General features: G+C 38.9%; 1 protein-coding gene and 1 pseudogene across 19 annotated transcripts in view; one reads left to right on the top strand and one right to left on the bottom strand.

Annotated features, from left to right (window-relative positions):
- LOC126483260 (longitudinals lacking protein, isoforms H/M/V-like) overlaps window positions 1–25,118 on the bottom strand; it is a 454,209-nt gene that overhangs the window by 336,434 nt on the left and 92,657 nt on the right. For all 19 annotated transcript variants that reach the window (XR_007587741.1, XM_050106609.1, XM_050106611.1 and 16 more), the window contains one exon: window positions 15,104–15,410. Coding sequence is in view for 18 of the 19 variants with exons in the window: in XM_050106609.1 (XP_049962566.1) it covers window positions 15,104–15,410 (307 nt within the window). In the remaining variant the exon portion in view is untranslated. The remainder of the gene's footprint in view (window positions 1–15,103; window positions 15,411–25,118) is intronic.
- Window positions 4,069–4,186, top strand: LOC126424962 (5S ribosomal RNA; annotated as a pseudogene).

The following is a 25,118-nucleotide window of genomic DNA, read 5'->3' as shown; positions in this document are numbered from 1 at the left end:
GAGGGACCCCCTCCTTATGGACCTTGGGGAGTCCATAGAGTCTGGGTGGTACAGGTGCTTTGGGATAAAGCTTCTTGGTGACCTGTTCAGGTAGACCTGTCTCCTTCAGCAACTTCCAGGTCTTCTTGTCCACCTTGTCAGTGGGGTCACCATCTAGTGGTTTGTAAGCAGTGTCTTCCAGAAGTTGTTGCACCTTCCTATCATACTCCATCTTGTTTAAGATGACCGTGGAGTTACCCTTATCAGCTGGCAGAACTACAATGCTGTCATCCTCCCTTAGCTGCCTGAGTGGCACCCTCTCCTGGCTCGAGATGTTGGATTTGGGGGGCTTCGTCCTGGTGAGTGCCCTGCAGGTCTCCCTGCGGATCTCTTCAGACACATTGGAAGGTAGCGTGTTGACGACTTGCTCAACCGAACTGATGAAGGCTGCAACAGGTATGATTCTGAGGCCCTTGCTGAGTGCTTTTGAGGTGGCCCGACACAGGACAGGCCTCAGAGAGCTGCCACAGATGGCGCCCAAGTCGGGCGCGGAAGTCCGAGGGAACACCGGGGAAGAGACAACACATTACAAGCAGCGCCAGGCGGGCGTGGACAGCAAAGAGAGCACCCAGCGCCCTCTGGGTGTAAATACTGGACAAGATCCTCCAACACAGCAGTCTCAGGTAGTACTTGAAGAAGGCAACGAGTTACGTGGCCGAAATATTATGCCAGAGCGACACAAACATCCGGCAGTAGACCCGATTGTTCCACATGTCAAGATCTTGCCGGGAAAGCCTGAAGAGTTACAACATGTATATTGTTGCAGCATGCACCATCTGTCTGACTAAACAGGCAATTCCACCTCAGCTACATTTTTCCTGGGGGAGGGCACTTCATCACTATGGCCTCACCTCCACTTAAGCCTTTGCAGGCCCTCTCTTTGGATACCCCTCTTTAAATGTCGCTGATGGAGACAGTAGTTTCCCATATGTGTCTTGAAGGTCTTTGACATCTTCAATGAAAACAAACTAATCACAGGCTCACATTGTTTCCATAAAGAGGCTCTCAGAAACCATGTTGACTGATAATGGCCCAAGTTTAAATCTGCTGAATTTGCACTTTTTGTTCAGAAAATGCCATCACCTGAGTGACACAGAACTCTTCCATCCAGTGCCCAATGGTCTTCTAGAAAGGTTTATCTGCACAAGACACAAATGACCAAGCTACACCAGCAACATGCATTAGATGAGGTGCTCACATTGTTCTTAGCATCCTAATGTTCCTCCCCACAAAATGGATCTGTTGTTGTTGTGGTCTTCAGTCCTGAGACTGGTTTGATGCAGCTCTCCATGCTACTCTATCCTGTGCAAGCTTTTTCATCTCCCAGTACCTACTGCAACCTACATCCTTCTGAATCTGCTTAGTGTATTCATCTCTTGGTCTCCCTCTACGATTTTTACCCTCCACGCTGCCCTCCAATACTAAATTGGTGATCCCTTGATGCCTCAGAACATGTCCTACCAACCGATCCCTTCTTCTGGTCAAGTTGTGCCACAAACTTCTCTTCTCCCCAATCCTATTCAATACTTCCTCATTAGTTATGTGATCTACCCATCTAATCTTCAGCATTCTTCTGTAGCACCACATTTCGAAAGCTTCTATTCTCTTCTTGTCCAAACTATTTATCGTCCATGTTTCACTTCCATACATGGCTACACTCCATACGAATACTTTCAGAAATGACTTCCTGACACTTAAATCTATACTCAATGTTAACAAATTTCTCTTCTTCAGAAACGCTTTCCTTGCCATTGCCAGCCTACATTTTATATCCTCTCTACTTCGACCATCATCAGTTATTTTGCTCCCCAAATAGCAAAACTCCTTTACTACTTTAAGTGCCTCATTTCCTAATCTAATTCCCTCAGCATCACCCGACTTAATTCGACTACATTCCATTATCCTTGTTTTGCTTTTGTTGATGTTCATCTTATATCCTCCTTTCAAGACACTGTCCATTCCATTCAACTGCTCTTCCAAGTCCTTTGCTGTCTCCGACAGAATTACAATGTCATCGGCGAACCTCAAAGTTTTTATTTCTTCTCCATGAATTTTAATACCTACTCCGAATTTTTCTTTTGTTTCCTTTACTGCTTGCTCAATATACAGATTGAACAACATCGGGGAGAGGCTACAACCCTGTCTTACTCCCTTCCCAACCACTGCTTCCCTTTCATGTCCCTCGACTCTTATAACTGCCATCTGGTTTCTGTACAAATTGTAAATAGCCTTTCGCTCCCTGTATTTTACCCCTGCCACCTTTAGAATTTGAAAGAGAGTATTCCAGTCAACATTGTCAAAAGCTTTCTCTAAGTCTACAAATGCTAGAAACGTAGGTTTGCCTTTCCTTAATCTTTCTTCTAAGATAAGTCGTAAGGTCAGTATTGCCTCACGTGTTCCAGTGTTTCTACGGAATCCAAACTGATCTTCCCCGAGGTTGGCTTCTACTAGTTTTTCCATTCGTCTGTAAAGAAGTCCAGTCAAAAAACTGCACAGCAGCTCTCACTGATCACAACTCTCGATTATTCACCCAACTGTCCTTCGGCCCCCTCCCAGCAACTGAACCACCACCAATACTCCACCAACCCACCCTACAGGTTGTGGTCTGGGTACTCATCTTCTCCAAAGGCCACCAACAATGGACTCTGGTGATTGTAACACATTTTTTAGGTCAGGCAATGGTCAAAGTGTAAGTGCAACACTCACTTTCTGATTTTAATTTATATTTAGCATCACAATCAAACTATCATGCAGATTGTAAAACTGATAACCAAGTATACTGTTCTCAAACCTCCTAAAAAGCTTAGAGTAACTATCCATTTTGGCAACTCGAAAGAATTTACTCCAATAATTTATAAAGAAGATGAAACTGTCCACAACAACACACCACAATTGTCTCCTTATCAGCTAAAATAAAGGAGAAACCATGCATCTGGGTAACCAGCCTCTGGGAAACAGGCCAGTTAACCAGATACACTCTCCTATCTTTCAGCTAATATACAGAAAAAATGTGGTGTACAGAAAACTATATGGCAAAAGCTACAAGCATCAGAAGATCCTCTTGCCAGAGCAGAGTGCCATGTACAAGTATCACTGGACTGGTCTCTATTCATGAACTAGGGAAATGGATTAAATGGATGGAATGAGTACAACATCGTCAATTAATTAGTTTCACTAGATGCAGCTTTTTCCCTGTCATTTCCTTACACACTTCTTCTTAGTCACACATAGTCTTGTACTCCAACACTGAGGAGAAAGCATTAAACAAGACAGTACATTGAACTGAGGGGTTTTAGGACATGTTACCTTGGCTACCACATCCATCCCTAAATTGTCATGTGTCCAATAGCCAGCATACTGCCATTATTTCTGCATATTTTATTTGAAGACAGTAATGCCTTGGACAATCTGGACTAATTCATCTACTAATTTTAAGCACATTATTGCTTCATAAGTACTCATTACTTGGACTAGGGGTGAAGGTTCCAGAGAGTATTAACGTTGGTGTCACCAGATAGCACCACAAGTCAATGGAAAGTGTTCTTTACAAACATAATGTACACCAGTGAAAAATGGTCATACCAGAGCACAAAAAATGCAAATATGTTCCTGTTTATTTAAAAGACTCTGGCTGAAAAGAAGAATACCAGCTGCCTCATTCTACCTTCCCCAGCACCTTTAAAAATTTTCCCAAAATCTTTGATATGTGAACATATTCACTATATATCACCTTGAACTCCCACAACTGTGACTGTGATTGTGACTGTGACACACACACACACACACACACACACACACACACACTAGGCCATCGCTGTAAGTTGCTCATACCCATCCACTCCCAGTTGCCCTTTCTCACTCACTCATTCAGCCCAAATCATTGTCATTATCTCTTTGCAACTCTGTCATTGTCTTCTGTGCCATAGCCACAAGCCCTTTGTTATATCCTACAGCTACAGTCTCCTCTCACTATCACTGTCTCCCTCTCTTACTGCTAATATTTCCTTCCTTCCTTCCTTCCTTCCTTCTTCCAACGGCCTTACTGCAATGGTAACACTGGTTCCCGTCAGATCAGCAAAGTTAAGCACTGTCGGGCTGGGCTAGCACCTGGATGGGTGACCATCTGGTCTACCGAGCGCTGTTGGCAAGCGAGTTGCACTTAAGCCCTTGTCAGGCAAACTGGGGAGCTGCTTAACTGAGAAGTAGCAGCTCCGGTCACATAAACTGACATGCGGCTAGGAGAGCGATGTGCTGACCACATGCCTGTCCATATCGGCATCCAGTGATGTCTGTGGGCTGAGGATGATAAGACAACTGGTCAGAACCGTTGGGCCTTCATGTCCTGTTTGGGTGGAGTTTAGTCTTTTTTTTTTCCCTTCCTTCCTATTGCTGCTGCCTCTTCTCACTGTCACTATCACTCTCTTCCTCATTGTCACTGTCATATACTCTGCCTCTTATTATCACTGGCTCTCACCCCCTTCCACTTTCTCTCACAATTTTGTCCTCCTCCTCTGGCACTGTCTCCACTCTTTTCCTAGCACTGTTCTGCCACTGTCAACTATGTCTCACTGTCACTGTCTCTCTCTCTCTTTCTCTCACACTGCCATTGTCTCCTTTGCTATTTCCATAAAACAATCACTGCGCATTATCTTCCAGTGTTTATTACTTTTCTGTTCCTTTGCCACTGTCACCGTCTTCTTCACCCCCAAGATAAAAAAGGGCTAATATTTTGCACACTAAAATTTTTGAGAAAATTTTTAAAGGTGGTGAGGAAGGTAGAACAGGGTGTATACGCAGACAAGGGAAAAAAATTTCCAGATTTTTCCCGGATTTCCCGGTTAAAAATACACTTTCTCCCAGACGAAAACACACTTTTCCGTGTTATTAAGTGACAGTATATTTTCCCTTGGAACTGAAAAACTTATCAATCCTTTGAGTGGTTGTATTTTTATACATGCGCATAGAATTTACCGGCGTTTTGGAAAACAAAATCAGCGAAGAAAACTCCTTTTAGAAAGATTTTTGATGTGCAGCAACATGTACACTGCATATTTCGTGTAACAAAAGTATAAATTCAAATTCCACCAAAAACCACATGTTACTTTCCGAACCATTGTAATCGAGATTGCGATGAGCTTCTGTAAGCCAGTCATAGCTCATGTCACGTGATCCCGTCAGCCGATGACAGTGGATATTGAGACCGCAGGACACGTGATGTAGTCACCTAATAGCAACATCACTATTAAGTAGCGCGGATACACAAACAGGAAAAGTTGATGTTTTAAATTAATATACATAGTGTTGCTACAAGAAAAGCAAAGCTTTCCCATATAATATTGGTCTCTAAGGTTAATAAACTGCAAGAGAAGCTGAGCTTTCACATATAATGTTATTTTTTGTGCGTTTTACACTTTAAGATATAACACATAAATGTGACAGTAAAAATTTTAGCTGAGTCCAGTGACTTGTCCTCAGAGTTTTACAAAAATAAATTAGCTACTGCAGAGGAGAAAGAGATTCCCATAGCACTACATCATTTTGCTCATAATAATGATGTGAATGTCTGATCTTCTGGGCTTGAAATATGTCTAAAATGGCTCGTCATCAAACTCTCTGTGATTTAAGTACCTAATTCATCATACATTCTCGCACATAGTTCAACTTGCGTGAAAGTAAATTTACTTTGAAAGTAACACTTTTCAAACCACCATTCACAATATTTTCCAGTGACCTCTAAGAAATAGGTTCGTTTCAGTAGCTGTCAGAGAGCGCTAGGTAACAGGCGCCACCGCACTTTAGCAGCTGCTGTGATGCAGGAAGCCAGTATATTGGTACATATAAAACATTAAAAGTTCTTACATTATGTCATCAAAGAAAAAAAAACACATCAGAGGATACTCCAAGAGCATCGGAATTCGTGAACCATACTAAAATGGCACATTTACAGTGCATACTTAAAGAGCACATTCGTATGTCCAGATTCCCAATGAAGTAGGCCTTGATCTTATATTAAGCTTTTCAGTGTGGGTTTCAGTATGTAAATTTTCTTGGACTACCAATACTGTATTAACTCATTTTTGATTCTTTATTATGGCATAATGCCATATGTGCTAGAAGATGAAAACGTACACTTGAAATGCAGCGAGTAGTTGAAATTAGCCAATAGTGTGGAACTAAGCACTTTGTTTCAAACACATTGACTGCCTCAGCATAAAAGATTAATAAAAACCAAATTTCTTTAGAAAACAGACAAAAAGAACTTCATTGTTCTACAGGCGATTAATGCATGGCTGTCAGAAAAGTGGAAATAAAATAAAATCTGAAACTAATAACGTATATTAGCTTTCTGTAATTATGTGAATGTATTTTAATTCACTTGATAACTCCCGGCCACAGAAGTCCATTTTGTTTTCATTTGATGTGAAAGCAGTAAATGAAGAGGAAACAGCAAAATCACTACATGTAAACACGGGTCACGTTGAGATTACACACTTCCCCACTATAACTCAGACTGCTCGGTGCATCAGCCTCGGATCTACGATATTTCTGAACCGGGGCAATACTAAGATAGTATTGCCCTGGTAACCCAAACAAACACATAATCAGACAGCGATTGGCATTCACTCGTTCGGCTTTACTCCATTCAGCTTGTAGAGCCCGGTCCCCTTTTGCCTGCAGGAAAGTTTATTTCTAGATGCGACGAGGATTCCCCTGACAGAGACATCACATAACACTATGCACGCATTCAAAAGTCAACTTACGATTTATTTATTTATTTATTTATTTATTTATTTTACCATGGGACGAAACTGCTGATGTCATTGGACCCTAGGCTTACACACTAGTTAATCTAACTTAAACTAACTTACGCTAAAGACAACACTTACACCCATGCCCGAGGGAGGATTCGAACCTCTGATGAGGAGAGCCGCGCGAACCGTGACAAGTCGCCTCAGCCTGCATGGCTACCCTGCGCAGCTGATGATTCATTCAGAAATCAAGCTGCAGTGTGTGTTCAAAAACGAACAGGGATGCACATCAAAATCATATGAGTAATCGATGGACCGAAGTGCGCTGGGTGCTAGGCGCTTTGTGAGACAAGGTTTTTTCTCATCAAGAATATGAATTTGGCGCCCCCCCTCCCTCCCTCATAGATTCGGACTCGCTCTCCATGCGTGACTCTGGCAGCTTGGGCGCAGCAGTAAAAATTTTCCAGGTTGCATCTAGCTGCTTGCTGGGACTGCTTACACAGCCAACAGCCACATTTCTGTAGCCAGAAAAGGGAGAAGGTACTATTCATATGCCACTCAACTGTGCGTGCACATGAGCCCGCTCGTAACTGCTAAAACGAATCTAATGTGAACAGTTGTGACGTCACGCTCACAGGAGGCAATTTCTTGTTATGAAGTATTGCATTGTCTTCCTAAAGCCTTTGACACATTTTGCTGTTGGAAACACTTGTATGAACACTGTGTTTTGTTGTTGTATATGGCACATTTCCTTTGCAATTTATGTTTTATATTTTCGTTTCTTTTTCCTCGTTCACGCTTTATTGTTGCAGTATCATTCTGCAGTAGCGAGATACAGTGATATCCTTTGTTAGTGTATCAATTCTTACCAGTCAAAATTTAAAAAAATTAACTGAAAACTAAAACAACAAAAAATTCCCAGATTTCTAAAAAATTCCCGGGTTTTTCCCAGATCTCCTGGTTGTCCCGGGTCGTATACACCCTGTAGAATGAGGAAGATGGTACCGTTCTTTTCACTAAGAGTCTTTTAAATAATCAGGAACATATTCACATTTTTGCTGGTTCCCTTTCTTTCTCTACTGCAGCACGGTGTGTAACTCATATGAAAAGAAATGTGTCAGTGAGTAAAACTTGGATAGTTTACTTATGTGAAACTGAAATGTTGCAAAATTAATTTTACACCTCAGACCAGATTTTATGTGCAAAAAGTTTTGCATGTGCTTCAGTACTATAACCTGCAGTTCCCAGCTGATAACAGAGACACTTTACAGTGTATTTCTCCATGCTACCTTACTCTAGAAACTACATTTCTGCCCACACCAGATTTGACAAGGGTATTTTAGATGTACAAGTAGGTTAACTTTGAGCCTCTGTATCTCAGAATCAGATAAAGATACGAAGAACTTTTCAAAGTTGTTAGAGGTCAGGATCTTAAGAATAAACTGTAAAAATTAGAGCCATCTGTTGTGCGTAGTTGTCTTGAAACCTGCAGCTGGGTTTTGGTAACAAAAAAAAAAAACAAGTTTTTTTGACTATTTCTCGATAACAGATAAAGATTTTTGAAAATGAGGAGATGGCTCTTCTAGATAAATGCCTAGAGACTATACTGTTAAAATTTGAGCAGTTCGCTGCAATTATTTATTATTTAGATTTTGCTCATACCAGATTTTTGTGTATTCAAGTAAGGTATCTTGGAAATGGTTGTTAGAGATTGGAATCTTAGGAATATATCATAAATATTTCTGCCATTTGCTGTGCATAGTCGTCTTGGAATCCTCGGTTGGGTTTTGGTCTGCTGGTGATGGCGAGTGAGAAAAATACTTTTCGTGGGTTTTCCTAAAGAACTGCCCATGAACTAATGGTACCTTCATAAGTCCCACCAAGACAACCATGGACCACATCAAATGCAAAAAGAGCTAACTGATTTGCTCCATTTGCCTAAGCTGTAGGAAGCGTGAAATATTTGTACTTTGACTCACTACTGTGGGATAGTGACACTAAGATGATCATTCTGTAGAGTATACAAATGGTCCCTATCCCACGGGCTATCTAAAATAATTGATCCTACCTTTTTATCAGCAACAGAGCCAATGTATGCTATCATCCACAAGAGGTCTAGAGTGTCAGGAGAAAAATGAAGAGGGAGCTTATAAAGCGATAGCATCATCAATGACCTGGAATGCAATCACGGACTCAGTATTGGGACATGAAAAGAAATTGTTCTACATGAAACTTGAAAATTCTCATAGAAAAAGAGTTGTTTTTGTTCCTGTGGCTATAAGTCTGATCCATTTAGAAGTGCGGCCCTTAAAAGTAAATAAATATTTGTTAGAATGAAATTTATGTGTAATAAAAAACAATTTCTTCGATTTGAGTGAGTGTGTGGCAGGGAGAAAGAAGTGTCCAGTAGTGACCATATGAGATACGGATTTGAGTGATGTGGCACCAGTAGTAAATAAATGTTGCTTCACTATAGACACGTATTCTGTATCCCACTGACTATTACGCAATTGTGATCATCAGTCTTTCCCTATGCATTTTCATAAAGGTGTTTCATGATCCAGGATTTGCAGCCAGTTTCTCTTCCCTTCAGCACTTGTTTCCCAGCTTCAGCCTCATGAAGAAATTTTAAAATGTTTTCAAACTGACACATTCAAATGAATTACTTTTTAGGTGTAGGTGTGTGTGTGTGTGTGTGTGTGTGTGTGTGTGTGTGTGTGTGTGTGTGTGTGGCCATTAACAATGTATATTGTTATTCAGAATGTATACTCTAAAATTACATGTGACCATATTCTTTATGAAATTAGTATGAATTTGTTTATAACTGAAGATACTTCTATAATTAATGCATTATATAACATAAATATTTAAGTTTCAGCTTAAGGAAAGATGAATGATTCATAATTTTAAGTCGCCATATTCTATTGTCAACAGCTCCATGGACTTTCTGTTAGTTCCACTGTCCTTGCTATTATATGTGGTCTTTGTTGATGAAGGCTACAGTCATCTTTAACAAATATTGCTGTATCTAAATGCATTGTACACATGCTTCAGGTATGCTTCAGTGATGAATCTGCACTCACTGTGATAGAAGAAAGCAGCCAGTATGTTCATCACAGACCTGGAGAACAATTCAAAGCTGAGTGTGTGCAGCAATGTACGAAGCATCCTACTTCCGTTATGGTCTGGAGTGTGATATCTGTGGAGTGTGATATCTGTGAAAGATCCTAGCAGATTACACACTGTTGAAGGGTCAATGAGGCATGAACAATACAAAGAAATCCTTGAAAAGAAACTTTTCCCCCAAATAAATGAGTGGTTTCCTAATAAAGATGTCATTTTTATGCATGATGGGGCAGTGTGCTGCAAAGTCAAAAGTGTTTCCAAGTACTTGGAAGAAAGGCAACTGAAAGTGTTGCACTGGCCAGGGAATAGCCCTGATATGAACCCAATTGAAAATTTATGGGCTATTATGAAAGAGAGGATAAGGAAATTTACAATTACCACCAAACAAGATCTCATGGAGAAACTAGAGGAAATCTGGTACCATGACAATGATATTAAAAGGCATGTGAAAAAATAAAGTATTGAATGTACAAATATAATCTGCATGTGGATGTCAATGTGTAATAAATGCCAAGTTTTGGAAAAAAATGTTTTAAGTCTAATAATTTAAACATGTCTGTGGTTTGACAACTCCCACACAATGGATATATTTTAGACTCCGTAGCTACAAACAAGTGTGACATTACTGACAACGTCAGTACTGAGACAGGGATTAGGATTATACTGATGACAGTGACAGAATTTAATAAATCCATCATGAGAGCTAGACGAGTTTTTATGCTGCAAAGATCAGAAAGCAGTAGTTAGTATCCTACTTCGACAATGAATGGACATAATTTAGTTCCAATATAATGGACATATCGATGGTGTTGAACATCAATCTCGAGGAAAAAAAATTCAGTTTTACAGAAAAGTGAAAAAACATTATTATTATCCTGATTCTAACAAATGTAAAATTATCATCGTTATAATACATTTCAATAATAAAATATTCGATGAAAAACTATTTGAAAATAAATTTCAAGCCATGTGTTAAATAAAAATTGACACAGATTATTGTTGTATGAACAATCTGGCATACGAGGTTCAATACCATTATGGGAAAAGTTTTAACTGATTTTAAATCACACACTGGTGAAGTTTGTGCCAAGTAAGTGGACTTAGGATGGAAAAGATCCACCACGTTTGAATATCAAAATTCTCAAAATTCTGAGGAAGCAGAGATGGTCACTATCTTTGGTTTTTAAAAAAATAAAAAATTTAAAAAAAAATTAAAAAAAAAAAAAAAACAGAAACACCAACAAGCAAAAGTTAATATTAATTTGGGTGTCCATAAAAAGCTCAATGCATAAAGCATTCAACTTCCACTGTCATACCTTAGTGAAAGATCTTGTTGAACAAACCAGAAAAATCTGGTCCTGAAATCACTAAGCAGCTCAAAGGCTTACATCCAGTCACTCATCGACCATTCTGATGTGGCAATAGAAGCAGCAAAACGAAAACATGAGTTTCAAATTTCATGCTTAAAAAATCATTTAGACAGGAGATTGTACAGACATACCATTATCTGACCATCACACAAACTCCTGTATGAAGGATACACAAAGCCATCCCAGTTGTTGAGAAGAAACTCCAAATGTTGAAAGTCACCAGGTCCAGACGGGTTTGGTTTCTTCAGAATTGGGCCCTTACTTAGCTTACATTTATCGAGAATCTCTTGCCAAGCACAAAGTCTTGAACAATGGGAAAATAGCATAAATGACTCTTTGTATATAATAAGGCTAAAAGAATGGACCCATGAAATTACAGATCTATCTATTTAACATTGGTCTGCTGAAGAATTCTTGAGCATATTCTAAGTTTGAAACACAGGAAGACAATTATTGAACTACATGACATAAAATAATCATAACTTCTGAACGGTTTGCATTAAGACATTTAAACTGTACAGTTGGCCTTGGGGCATCATGGTACAGCATGCCTGAGTGAATAGCGCTTGTGAAGGCCTTCTAGGCAAGCAACAACAGCCCAACTGCAGCTCAAAGGAAGTTTGCAACCGAATTCAAGCTGAAGACAATTGGTCCAAGATGCTAACAATCATAAATTTGATTCACAAGTTTGAGAGAATGGGCAGTGTTCATGATGACAGTGTTGGCAATGTCGCTAGTCAGAAAGAGTGGAAATGCCTGAAAACATCGAGAAGACATGCACTGCGTTTCAAACCACCCCCAGAAAATCAACTGATCAAACGGGCTGCACAACAGGTGGGAATCAACCGGGTGACACTACGACAAATTGTTGAAGTCCTGCATCTCTTTCCATACAAAATTCAAACTCATCGGCCATCAAGCCCCAGGGCCACAGAACAACAGTTGTGTTTTGCCAACACTGTTGTCCAACGAATTGATGAACAGGTCTGTGACGTGAATATGGCTTGGTTGAGCGACGAAGCCCATTTTCATTTGGACGGGTTCATCAATAAGCAAAACTGGCACATTTGGGGGACTGGGAATCCACATTTTGTGATCGAAAAGTCTCTACACCCTCAACAGGTGACTGCTTGGTGTGCAATGTCTAATCACGGAATAATCAGTATGATATTACTTGAAGGCACAGTGACTACCGAATGGTTCGTGAAGGTTTTGGAAGATGATTTCATCCTCACTATACACAGTGACCCTGATTTCGACAAGAAGTGGTTCATGCAAGACAAGAGCTCAACCCCATCAAAGTAGGAGAGTGTTTGATGTCCTGGAGGAGCACTTTGGGGACTGCATTCTGACTCTGGGCTACCCAGAGACCACTGGCATGGGCCTCAATTGGCCACCATATTCTCTGGATCTGAACACATGCGACCCTGCAATAGCCCGAAAACCATTGCTGGGCTGAAAACAGCCACTGAGGAGGTCATAGGCAGCATCAATGTTCCGACACTTCAGCGGGTCATGCAGAATTTTGCTACTCATCTGTGCCACATCATCGCCAATGATGGGAGGCATATCGAACATGTCTCAATCTAAATCAAAATATCTGTAGTGATGTTTACATGTTGAATGAAGTGTGTCCACGCCATAGTTTGTAACTAATTTATGTTTTACTTTTTCCTTTCTTTTTATCATATAGTTCAATAATTTTCACCCTGTCTAATAAGTTTCCTCGTAACAGAAAAGTTCCACACATAAATCAACACAGAATGGGAAAGCACTGCTCTTGCCAAACTCCACTTCTCCTTTTTTTTGCATGATATCCTGCAAACCATGGATGAAGCGTAATAGTCAGATTCCGTATTCCTGGATTTTCAGAAAGTATTTGACACAGTGCCCCAATGAAGACTGTTAACCAAAGTCCAAGCATACGGAATAGATTACCAGATATGTGAGTGACTCAAACACTTCTTAAGTAGCTGAACACAGTGAAGGTTTAAAAGCAAGGGTATTGTCATGAGGATCCCAGAAAGTGTGACAAGAAAGCTATTGGTCTCTATGTACATAAATGATCTGATGGATAGGGTGAACAGCAATCTACGATGGTTTGCTAGTAACGCTGTAGTGTATGGGAAAGCACGGTCATTGAGTGATTGTACGAGGATACAGGAGGTCTTACACAGAATTTCTAGTTGATGTGATGAATGGCATCTTACTTTAAATGGAGAAAAATATAAGTTACTGCAGATAAGCAGAAAAATAATCCTGTAATATTCAAATACAGGATTATTAGTGTGCTGCTTGACAGAGTTGCAGGAATTAAATATCTCATCTGCAAAGCGATATGACATGGAATGAGCACATAAGTGGTAGTAGGCGAATGCTCTACTTCGATTTATTGGGAGAATCCTCATAAAATATACCTCTTCTATAAAGGAGACAGCATATAGAACAATGTGCGACCCATTCTTGAATACCGCTCGAGTGTTTGGAGATCAAGTTGTATTAAATAAAGATACTGAAACAATTCAGAGGTGCTTCATGAACTCAAATGGGAATCCCTTGTTGGAAAGACAACACTCTTCCTGTAAAACCCTGTTTAGAAAATTGAGGGACAAGATAAGAGAAATTAGGGCTTTTATGGAGGTGTATAGACAGTAGTTTTCCCCATGCTCCATTTGTAACAGAAACAGGAAAGGGAATGACTAGCATTGGTATAATGTGCCGTTCACCATGCACTGTATGGTGGCTTCCAAAGTATGTATATAACTGTAGATGTAAACAATTGTACGATTTACACTTGACTTTACTAACAATATATTTCTCTTTTAAATCACACACAAATCTGTGTCTTCCTTTTCACCTCAGTTCATTAGATGGAACATTCTTATTGAAGTTAGACCAATCGACATGTCTAGTTCTTTCTGCTTTCACTAAGAACTTTTAAAGATCTTAGTAAAGTACCTTAAATGGAAATGAATTGTTTTGTCTTTCAATATTTAGCACTGAAATAAGATTCAGAAATTTCTATCTATTAAAGAGTGGTGTCTATGTAACACCAGTACTTCTTAAAATAACATTCACACAATCTCCATGTTTGGATTTATTTTTAAATCTCTTGCCAATGCTCGAAGAAATGGTAACTCAAGTTGTGGTAAATGATATGTTGCATAAATGGAAAAATGTTCTCAAGCCGACTTTGGCTGGAGGATTGTAATTTTGAATCAAGCCCATACATTTTTGCTAAGAAATCATATAGGTTGATGATGTGGAAGAATGTGTGTCGGATAGGCCTAACACAAACAGATATAGTAAGTGTTCAATAGTACACACACACACACACACACACACACACACACACACACACACACACACACACACACACACACACACACACGAATTCTTCTCTTCAACAATTATCCATTCTGTTGTTTTTGGCATTTGTCTTCAACATAGAGTTTTATATTTACTAATCCCAATGTGAGCATAAGACCATCGATAATGGGAGAGTCTTTCAGGCAATTATTTTCATTAGATATTACAAACATACATTTTGTTCAATTAATTTCATCCAAAAGTGTTCATATTTTTAAAATGATTGTGATTAGAAGAGATTCATTAAGTTATAATAGCTCTGATGATACAAGAATAATTAGGAAACACCTGTCCAGAACAACCCCCATAAAATGCTTAGACTTTAATTTATACTTCATCTGTTATACACTCCATCTTGTAACTGATCCTTAAACAAATAAATTTAAAAAATGACATTACTTTGAGCATGTGTAAAATGTATCATATTGAGAAATGTTTCATGAAGCATACCTGCTGAAATATTTTGTTGTGGATGTGTACTCTTTCCAGAATTTGTAAGGAATTGCTGGAGCCCTTCAGGAGAGATTTGATCACTTGTTATTTCTGCATCCAAGTCAAGATCGATGGGTTCAACCTTGGGGATTTTCTGAACAAATTCTTCCTCCTTTTGTTCCTTCCTATGTGATAATGTGCTTGAGCTAACAGATGCATCACTATGCAGCCGTTTGGTTGGTCGAGCTGGAGATGCACTTTCCTCACTCACAGCAGAAGCCAGATCGATATTGGCATCATTTCCAGAAGGATATCCTTGTGACACCTGTGTAGCAACAAGAGAGTGTTTAAGAACATACACCTGATTACAATAAATTCTTTTGCCATTATTTTTAAACATAAATGTCCATGTGGTGGAATGTAACACTAAAACTTGAATCAGAAGCAATATCCCCAAACAATTGTAATATAAAATATGAATAATAAGATGTACTTGTGAAAATATTTCCCCTGAAAGTAAATACTGGTCAGCAATTCTGTCTCACTCTTGTAGTTTTCTCAAAATAATTTTTCTTCTGGTACAACAAATTGATCACAATTTGTTTTGTTTAGAGTTAGTGTACCACACAGTATAAACTTCATGCATATACATTCTGAATACACATTTTGCATCAAAACCATTTTGGAACAAAAACTTATAATATTTCATCACTGTGCACCCAGAAAATTGTAAAAACAAATGGAAAAAGCAATATTATTATATAAAACATGTTATCAAACTGTGAAGTCATTTAAGATGGTCTGAAAAATTACAAGCACTAAGAAATGAAGTCTTATATTTACAGGCAAATAGCCAAAAGTACATGAAGTCAGAATGGTTAAAAGTGAAGAGGAAGTATGAACAGAATGACTGTCTTCTGAGGTTACTAACAAATTTGTAACAGACACTCGTGGGGCAAAGATCATTAGATCTAAATATCTTTCTCATTCCTGGATCATGTATTTGTTAACTACTATGATTAAACGTTTTATATGTCACTTGTACTTTTTGGGTTAGTACTACATCTGATACTACTTATGAAATGTATTAGCCTACAGATTGCGCAACTTTTCAATATTTTACTAAACTAATTTCCTATATATTATTTTACATATCTGAGGGTGGATTTCTTCCTTAGTTTATATTAACATCAATAAAATGTTCTGCATAGTTTATATCACCCCTTCAAATAATTGTTTCCCAACATCTGCAATTTTCTGCCCACTATGAACAGTTTACATATACAATGGAGTGCCAAAGAAACTGGTATAGGCATACATACTCAAATACAGAGATATGTAAACAGGCAGAATAGGGTGCTTTGGTCGGCAATGCCTATATAAGACAACAAGTGTCTGACGCAATTGTTAGATCGGTTACTGCTGCTACAATGGAAGGTTATCAAGAGTTTGAACATTATATTGTAGTCAGTGCACGAGTGATGGAACACAGCATCTACAAGGTAGCGATGAACTGTGGATTTTCCTGTACGAGCATTTCATGAATGTACAGCGAATATCAGGAATCTGGTAAAACATCAAATCGCAGACATTGCAGCAGCCTGAAAAAGATCCTGCAAGTATGGGACCAACGACGTCTGAAAAGAATCATTCAACATGACAGAAGTGCAACCTTTCCACAAATTGCTGCACATTTCAATGCCGGGCCATCAGCAAGTGTCAGCGTGCAAACCATTCAACAAAACATCATCAATATGGGCTTTTGAAGCCAAAGGTCCACTCGTGTACCCTGATGACTGCACAAACAATGCTTTATGCCTCGCCTGGGCACATCAACACTGACACTGGAATGTTGATGACTCAAAATAAGCTGCCTGGTTAGACGAGTCTCGTTTCAAATTGTATTGAGCAGATGGATGTGTATGGGTATGGAGACGACCTCATGAATCCATGGACTGTGCATGTCAGCAGGGGACTTTTCAAGCTGGTGGGAGCTCTGTAATTGTGTGGGGCGTGTGCAGTTGGAGTGATATAGGACACCTGATACATCTAGACATGGCCCTGACACGTGAACATACGTAAGCATCCTGTCTGATCACCTGCATCCATTCATGTCCATTGTGCATTCCAACAGACTTGGGCAATTCCAGCAGAACAATGTGACATCCCACACATCCAGATTTGCAACAGAGTGGCTCTAGGAACTCTTCTGTGTTTAAACACTTCCGCTGGCCACCAAACTCCCCAGACATTAACATAATTCAGCATATCTGCGATGCCTTGCATGCTGTTCAGAAGAAATTCCAACCCCTCGTACTCTTACGGATTTATGGACAGCCTTGCAGAATTCATGGTGTCAGTTCCCTCCAGAACTACTTGAGACATTAGTCGAGTCCATGCCATGTCGTGTTGCGGCACCTCTGCGTGCTCGGAGGGGCCCTACACAATATTAGGCAGGTGTACCAGTTTCTTTTGCTCTTCAGTGTATACAGGGTATACATGAAGTCCAGAAACACTTTCAATTATTTATTGCACAACAACTAAACATTGTACAGATGTCATACATATTGCATTTTGAAGAGAAACTCTGAAAGTATTTTTTACAAACATTCGACCATGAGTAAACCAGCAGACGCCGGTATGGTAATCGAATTCTTGCCTTACCCGCCACAGGATGGCATCGTCGACTGTGGCAGTTACTTCCTGTATTCTCTCCTGGAGTTCTGCTAAATCATGTGGTAGGGGAAGTACATACACCAGATCTTTAATGTGTCCCCACAGAAAAAAGTCACATGGAGTGAGATCTGGTGACTGGGGAGGCCATTTCATGAAACAGCTGCCCCCTTTTGTAGCAAGACTGATCCATCGATGTGGCAGCTCTGTGATCAGGTACCCACGCTTCTCTTTGCCGGGCAAATGCAACACATCGTAACGAGCTTGTGTGCCAGTAGTAAATGGCCTTCCTTGTTGGTGGCTTCTTACTGTACTTGGTTCTAAACATCCACTGAACAGCTGTAACAAACTTGTTTTTGTCAAACTCCAACACAAAGAAAGCTCTCTCCGCACCTGAACTCGCCATGTTTGCGACTAGCGCTATTGACAAATTATCAAACTATGTTGTGGTGGTATACATGAAAAAAACTTTCAGGATTTCTCTTCAAAACGACATATGTATGATATCTGTACAATGTTTGGTTCTTGCGCAATAAATAATTGAAAATGTTCCCAGACTTCATGTACACCCTGTATTTAGTAGGCATTTATTCCACGATTTAAAGTGCTTTGTATACTTGTTCCCAAATGTTCATTATATGTCCTTGTTAAAGTACATTGGTGATGGTTCATTTAATGATGAAATAACAAAAAGAAGTACTCCCATACTCAGAGACTGAGTGTATGAGAGCAGATGCAGGTATCCTGCACTACCATTGTAGGCAAGGGCCCAGTGGAGGTGGTTTGCTGTTACCTTTCTCCAGACTGTTTTGAAATCTCAAGTGTATATCTGTGACATTTTGAGGACTGTAATGAAGGAAACGGGAATGGTGAAACCCAATGCCAGCACAGCCTACTCCTCTCAAATAGCATCAAGTCGGCCGCCAAGTTTAAATTTTCCATCTCGTGGACAGATCACCACCATCAATGTCGCATGCCCTCACTTCATGAGACACTATAGAGAAAAGTCGAATTTATCCGTGAGATTGGAGCAAAGACCAGTGATCGGGAACTTCATCCCAACACTTCTCCTTGTCTTACCGGCCAAATACTGGCAGCGAAAATTTGCCATCAATGGGATTTGAAACAGTTTTCTTCCAAATTGAGCACCATCGCACAGGCATGTGTTAGTGCCCTCCATTATGGATGTGGGTGATGAAATAATAGTCACAGAAATTTTATACAGAACTAAAATGTTTCTTAATGTAACTGTCCTCTGTAAATTGTTAGCTTTCAAATACTGTTTAAACAAATGTTTATTTTTATGTTTTTATAGAGAAAATTGTGTCACTTGATAGTACCAATATAAAGAAGTTATTTGTCAAGTTGTTTGGATCTGATAAACATTGGACCACTTGTATTTGTTACAAATTTGTATGTAATTTCACAAGACAAGTCATTTCTTTTATGCTTTCTTTTTGCTTTTAACCAGCCCAACTTAGTATGGGACATAGCTTCTGGCTATTTATGTGTAAGCATGTCAAATAATTTCCTAGAGCTTGTTATTTGTCAGAACATTTTCTGGCTTTACATTTTGATAATACATTTTCAATATTATTATTTCTATTTCATTTGTTACAGATCTTTTTGGATGCATAATGGAGGATTGTAATTGAACTCCAAAAAATGATCTGATGCGCAATTCATGTATGACACTTTTTCACAATGTATGTATAAAAATTTACACCAGTCACCATAAGCCAAACACTTTTTATGTATTTTGGTAAATTTAATTCTCTAATTGTTTATGTAGATATGTTGATGAAGATCAGTGACCAAAGCTAGTCGTAACACAAAAAATACTCATACAACTGTATGCTATGAATGTTACTGGGGACTGAGCACTTCTCCAAATTGACCAAACCTGGAGAAGGAAATTGGTCACATCCTTTTTAAAGGAACCTTCCCAGCATTCACCTTAAGAAATTTAGGGAAGCTATGGAAAACAAAATTGTGAATGGCCAAATTTGAGTTCAATATCTAAGCCAGTGTGCCACCTCACTTAGTGTGAACAAAGAGGACTGCTGAAATAATACACAAGTCAAGTGAGCAAGGCATGACGAAATACCAATTTATTGTAAACTTTAACATTACAACAAATTTCAAGTAGTATAATGGTTTCAAATAAATCACAATTATTTGTTTTGAGAGATTCAGAGTCTCAGCTATCCCACAAATGCCTACTAAAGAAGTTTCGGTACCCATCATTAAGGGAAAAAATCTAGGAATATACTACAGCTTCCTACATATTCCTCCCACAGGGAGCATGAAGATAAAGTTTGACTAATTACAGCATGGACAGGTGCCATTAAGCACTCATTCTTCTCACATTCTGTACATAAACACAACAGGAAGTAACCCTAATATATGGTAAAATGGGAACCAGCCTCTACCATACTTTGTCCAGTTGTTTGCAGAGTAAAGATGTAGCAGCAAAAATCCTCATAATAAAGCATAATACTTGAAATGATATTGCCGAAAACAGTGCACAGTTGCTGCATACCTCTGCTAGAATTCTGGCCTCTTATCTTCTAATATAATGTAAACTGAATTTAGTGTTCAGGACCCCCAACCTCTCCTAAACATCAGTCGATTAGCTTGACAACTTGCAAACTTTTTCCTTCTTTCAAACGTAATGTCATCTAAGCTGACAGCAGTTCTTAAGTTTGTTCAGATGATATTCTCTTTATATGTTGAACTTTGCACTCAGTCTTCTTGAAACAGTTTATTAACACCAAAACAGAGGACTGATCATGCTATATCTGACTAGCTTTGACAGTAATAAACAGCAAATGCACGATAATTTTATCCCATTCCTTATTCTGCATTTCTGTAAAATTAGTGTAGATGGCACTAGTAATGCAGTTTTGGACTTTCTTCTGTCTTGAACTTGGTTTATTTTACCTATATAAACACAACTGAAACTTTCTGTAAGATTAAAACTGTGTACTACCAGACAAAGACTCGAACTCAGGGCCTTTGCCTTTGCAGGCAAGTGCTCTACCAACTGAAGTATCCAAGCATGGCTCATGACCCATCCTCACAACTTACTTCCCCAAGTACCTCATCTCTCACCGTCAAAAATTCACAGTTCTCCTGCAAAAGTTGCAGTACTAAAATTCCTGGAAGAAGGATATGGTAGAGACATGGCTTAGCCACAGCCTTGGGGTGTCTCCAAAACACTTTTGCTGTGGAGTGAAAATTTCATTCTGGGTAAATGTAATTGCTAAGTAAAATTAAAAAATAAAATAAAATACAATCTACTGTTATAAATAGTTTAGAATGACTTCATCAGTGGTTTTTCCATACCACATGTCTCTGTGGCCTGGTCTAAGCTGTAGGAGCCTTGCCCCCACCCCCACCCCCAACACCCCACACCAAGCAAAAACGAAGTAGTGTCAAAAATGGTGAAAGACGTTAACATGCTCCAGAGGCTTTATACAGTACTAGGTATTTCATCGACCATAGAAAACTAGCCAACCAACAATGTTTTACATAGTTTTTCATCAGTTTTATAACTGAAAAACTTTTAAATAAACACAAATTTACTTGTTTATTTAAATAACAAATAAATTATTGTCAATAGTAATTATGATGATAATAATAATACACTGTAACACAAAGAATTCCAACTGTATTCACAACTCTGTGAGTTACACTTGTGCACAGTGTGCCTACAAGCTTCTATGCACTGTCTGTGGCCATGCCACTGCTCACAGCATATCTACACACGATACCTACCATGTTTTCTACTAACTATGAGTTCAGCTATGCACAAATTCATTGCGCTTGCATAAGGAATTTTGATAAGTATGTCATAAATGGGAAAACTGTAACATGAATTTTCATGTACAGATAAAAATGAGCAGCAGCAGCAGTAATTTGATACCTTGTCCATGTTGATGCAAACTGCTCTACATTGTCTCAAAACAAACAGAGTCTGTGCAAACAGACTGAGGTAATAATGGATTCCTGGAATGTATGTAGCTTTCAAGTTACTTTTTTCATCAACATTATGTTTCATCTACTTCTTCTCCTATTTAAATATGGCGGTAACCAAAAATTCTAACAGAAAAATTTCTCTGCACTGTTAATATCTACATCTACATGACTACTCTACAGTTCACACTTAACTGCTTAGCAGAGGTTTCACAGGATCACTTTCAGTAGGATTTCTTGACCATTCCACTCTCAAATAGGATGTCGGCAAAATGAACACCTAAATCTTTCTATGAGAGCTCAGATTTCTCTTATGTTATCATGATGGTCATTTCTCACTGCGCGAGAGTTAGTGAACTAAATATTTTATCTTTCAGCGGAGAAAGTTGGTGATTGAAATTTCATGAAAAGATCTTATTGGCACGAAGAACACCTGTGTTTTAATTATTCCTTCCCCAATCTCACTCATCATATCCATAACACAATTTACCCTATTTCACAATAATATAAAACAAACTGTTCTTCTTCAAACTTGTTTTGTCAACCCTATTTGTTATGGATCCCACACCGCACAGCAACACTCCAGTCCGTCGGTCCTTTCTGGTATGTAACCCACACCACACAGGAATACTCCAGAAGAGGATGGACATGCAAAGTGGAGGTAACCTATTTAGTATATTTGTTGTATCTTTTACGTGATATGCCAATAAAACACAGTATTTGGTTCACCTTCCCAACAATATTTTTTATGTAATGGTTCCAATTTTGTAGAATCAACAACCTTCAAATTTTGCAATTTAATGCATAACTGAAATTTAGCAATTTTGTTATTTTTTTTAATACTGATGTAGAAGACCTCATCCTCTTCATTGTTTAAGATCAAGTATCAATTATCACATCACACAGATATCTTGCCTAAATTATTTTAAAATAATTTTGACCTTCTGATGGCTTTATTAAATGGTAAACAATATCATCATCTGCAAACAATCTAAGAGGGTTATTCAGGTTGTTTTTTCAATTGTTTATATAGATTAGGAACAGCAGAGGATCTATAACACCTCCTTGGGGAACGCCAGATACAGCTTCTGTTTCACGCAATGACTTCCCTTCAGTTACTATGAACTGTGACCATTCTGACAGGAAATCACGAATCCAGTTGCACAACTAAGGTGATAGTCCATAGGCACACAGTTCGATTAGGAGTCACTTGTAAGGAATAGTGTCAAAAGTGTTCCTGAGATACAGTAATATGGAATAAACTTGAGCCCTCCCTGTCAATATTTTCTGAATCCATGCTGACTCTGTGTAAACATATCACTTTCTTTGTAGTATTTTGTAATATCTGAACACAGTATACGTTGCAAAATCTTACTCATACAATCCTTATAAGTAATATTATCGAACATTAATGTCTGAACGTTAACATTTTGCATGAGATAAATGTAGATCTCATTAAATGTAACAAATATCCATCATTTGAAGCCCTAAAACTGTGCCTTATACAATTTTCAACAGTTTGTCTTCAGTATAGTCATGTGACAAGGATAAAATAATGAACATAACCCTTATGTATACACTCTGATAGTAAATCAGTTCCTTGGACTGTTCCACTACATCAATGTAGAGAAATGCATGGGAAATGATCATGATGTGCTCTTCCCAACATCACACATTTTCAACAGCAATTTCACTACCACAAACTTAAGATTCTGGCAGGCTTCATAGTTCTGATTCAATTACCAAATGGTAATTGTAATGCCAAATCACTCACCTATAAACCACTATGTTCAGCAAATTCATAAAGTGTGAGAATCATGCAGCAATCGGTTTTCTGATTTAAAAAACACCACAACACCATACGATAGTGACCAGCTACAGTGTCACCCTCTAATGGTATCACCTGGATACTGCAGGGAGGGATATTAGGTCAACACAATGTGCTCCCAACTGTTGTCAGCTTTTCAGATCTTAGAAGCACTTCTCCTTGCTAAAGAAGTTCCTCAGTTCACCTCACAAGAAAGAGTGCACCCCAAACCACTCAGTCTGCAACTGAAAAATTCTTGGCAATACCAAAAATTGTAATTGGCTCCTCCGCTTGGCAGTCAGGCATGCTGATCACTCAACATGCAGGTAGACGTAGTTCTCTGATGCCCTGAACTAATTTTTTAGATATTAAGAGATCACATTAACTCAAACTTGCAATTATCGACCAATATTATGATAAGGATAGTTGCTACTCACACAATAAGCTTTCGGCCAACGAGGCTTTTGTCAAAAATAGAATAAATAATGACTAACTGAAACCCTCAGCTGCCGACAGGTGTTGTTGATATACCTCGATGTGGACAGCTGAAAATGTGTGCCCCGACCGGGTGCATTGGTGGAATAGAGAGCTGGGTAGAGCTGGAATGATGGGAACAGGAAAGGAGCTAGATGGGTAAAGACAATGACTAACGAATATTGAGGCCAGGAGGATTACAGGAATGTAGGATATATTGCAGGGACAGTTCGCACCTGGGTAATTCAGAAAAGCTGGTGTTGGTGGGAATGATCCATATGGCACAAGCTGTGAAGCAGTCAATGAAATGAAGAGCATCATGTTGGGTGGCGTGCTCAGCAACAGAGTAGTTCCTTTAAATTGATCACTCTCCCTGCATCACTCTCCCGTATTTTCCCACATCTTTTCTGTGCCACACTATCTTGTATCCCATCTTACTATCATCTCAACACCAATGCTCCATCCCTGTCCTCTCTATCCCAATTCGCACTTAGTAATTTCACCTAATCCAGTCACAATTACTGTTCCCCTTCTTCATACTTATCCACCTACAGAACCACAACCCACAGTAAAATATTTTTTATTTATATTTTTTCTGTGATCTCTTTGTGACTTCACACCAATATCAGTTACTCTTCACTTTTCAGCATCGACATACTCTCTCAGAGTTTATCTTGTTTCCCATTATTTAACCCATTTCTTCCTTTTTGTGATTTTTTTCTCATATTTGGATGTTTTTTACGAATTTTTTCGGATTTAATTCTATGCTATTTACATATTTTTTCATGTTTTTTCACCATCAAGGCTCCTTGCTCCTTCCACATGTGTCAATACAGAAAAGTTTCCTTATCCTTAGCCAGAACACAGCAGTCCCATATACTGTTCCTACGTTGTTGCTTGGCTCATGGAATCCCCACAAATGGCCTTACCATCAAATTACCCATATCTGGCTGCCACCCTTCCTTCCACAATGACCCCCATCTGTTCAGAGTCAATCTATCCTTAGCCCTCATTAACATAGTCCTGCAAAACCATATCAATCAAGCCCTAACCACCTTGCAGTACAGTAAAATTCTCCTGCTATGCAATCCCAAATTCCTG

Source organism: Schistocerca serialis, chromosome 1 (genome assembly GCF_023864345.2).
Source record: "Schistocerca serialis cubense isolate TAMUIC-IGC-003099 chromosome 1, iqSchSeri2.2, whole genome shotgun sequence".
NCBI lineage: Eukaryota > Metazoa > Arthropoda > Insecta > Orthoptera > Acrididae > Schistocerca > Schistocerca serialis.
Note: the sequence above shows the minus strand (reverse complement) of the source record. Positions and strands in the feature narration are given on the sequence as shown.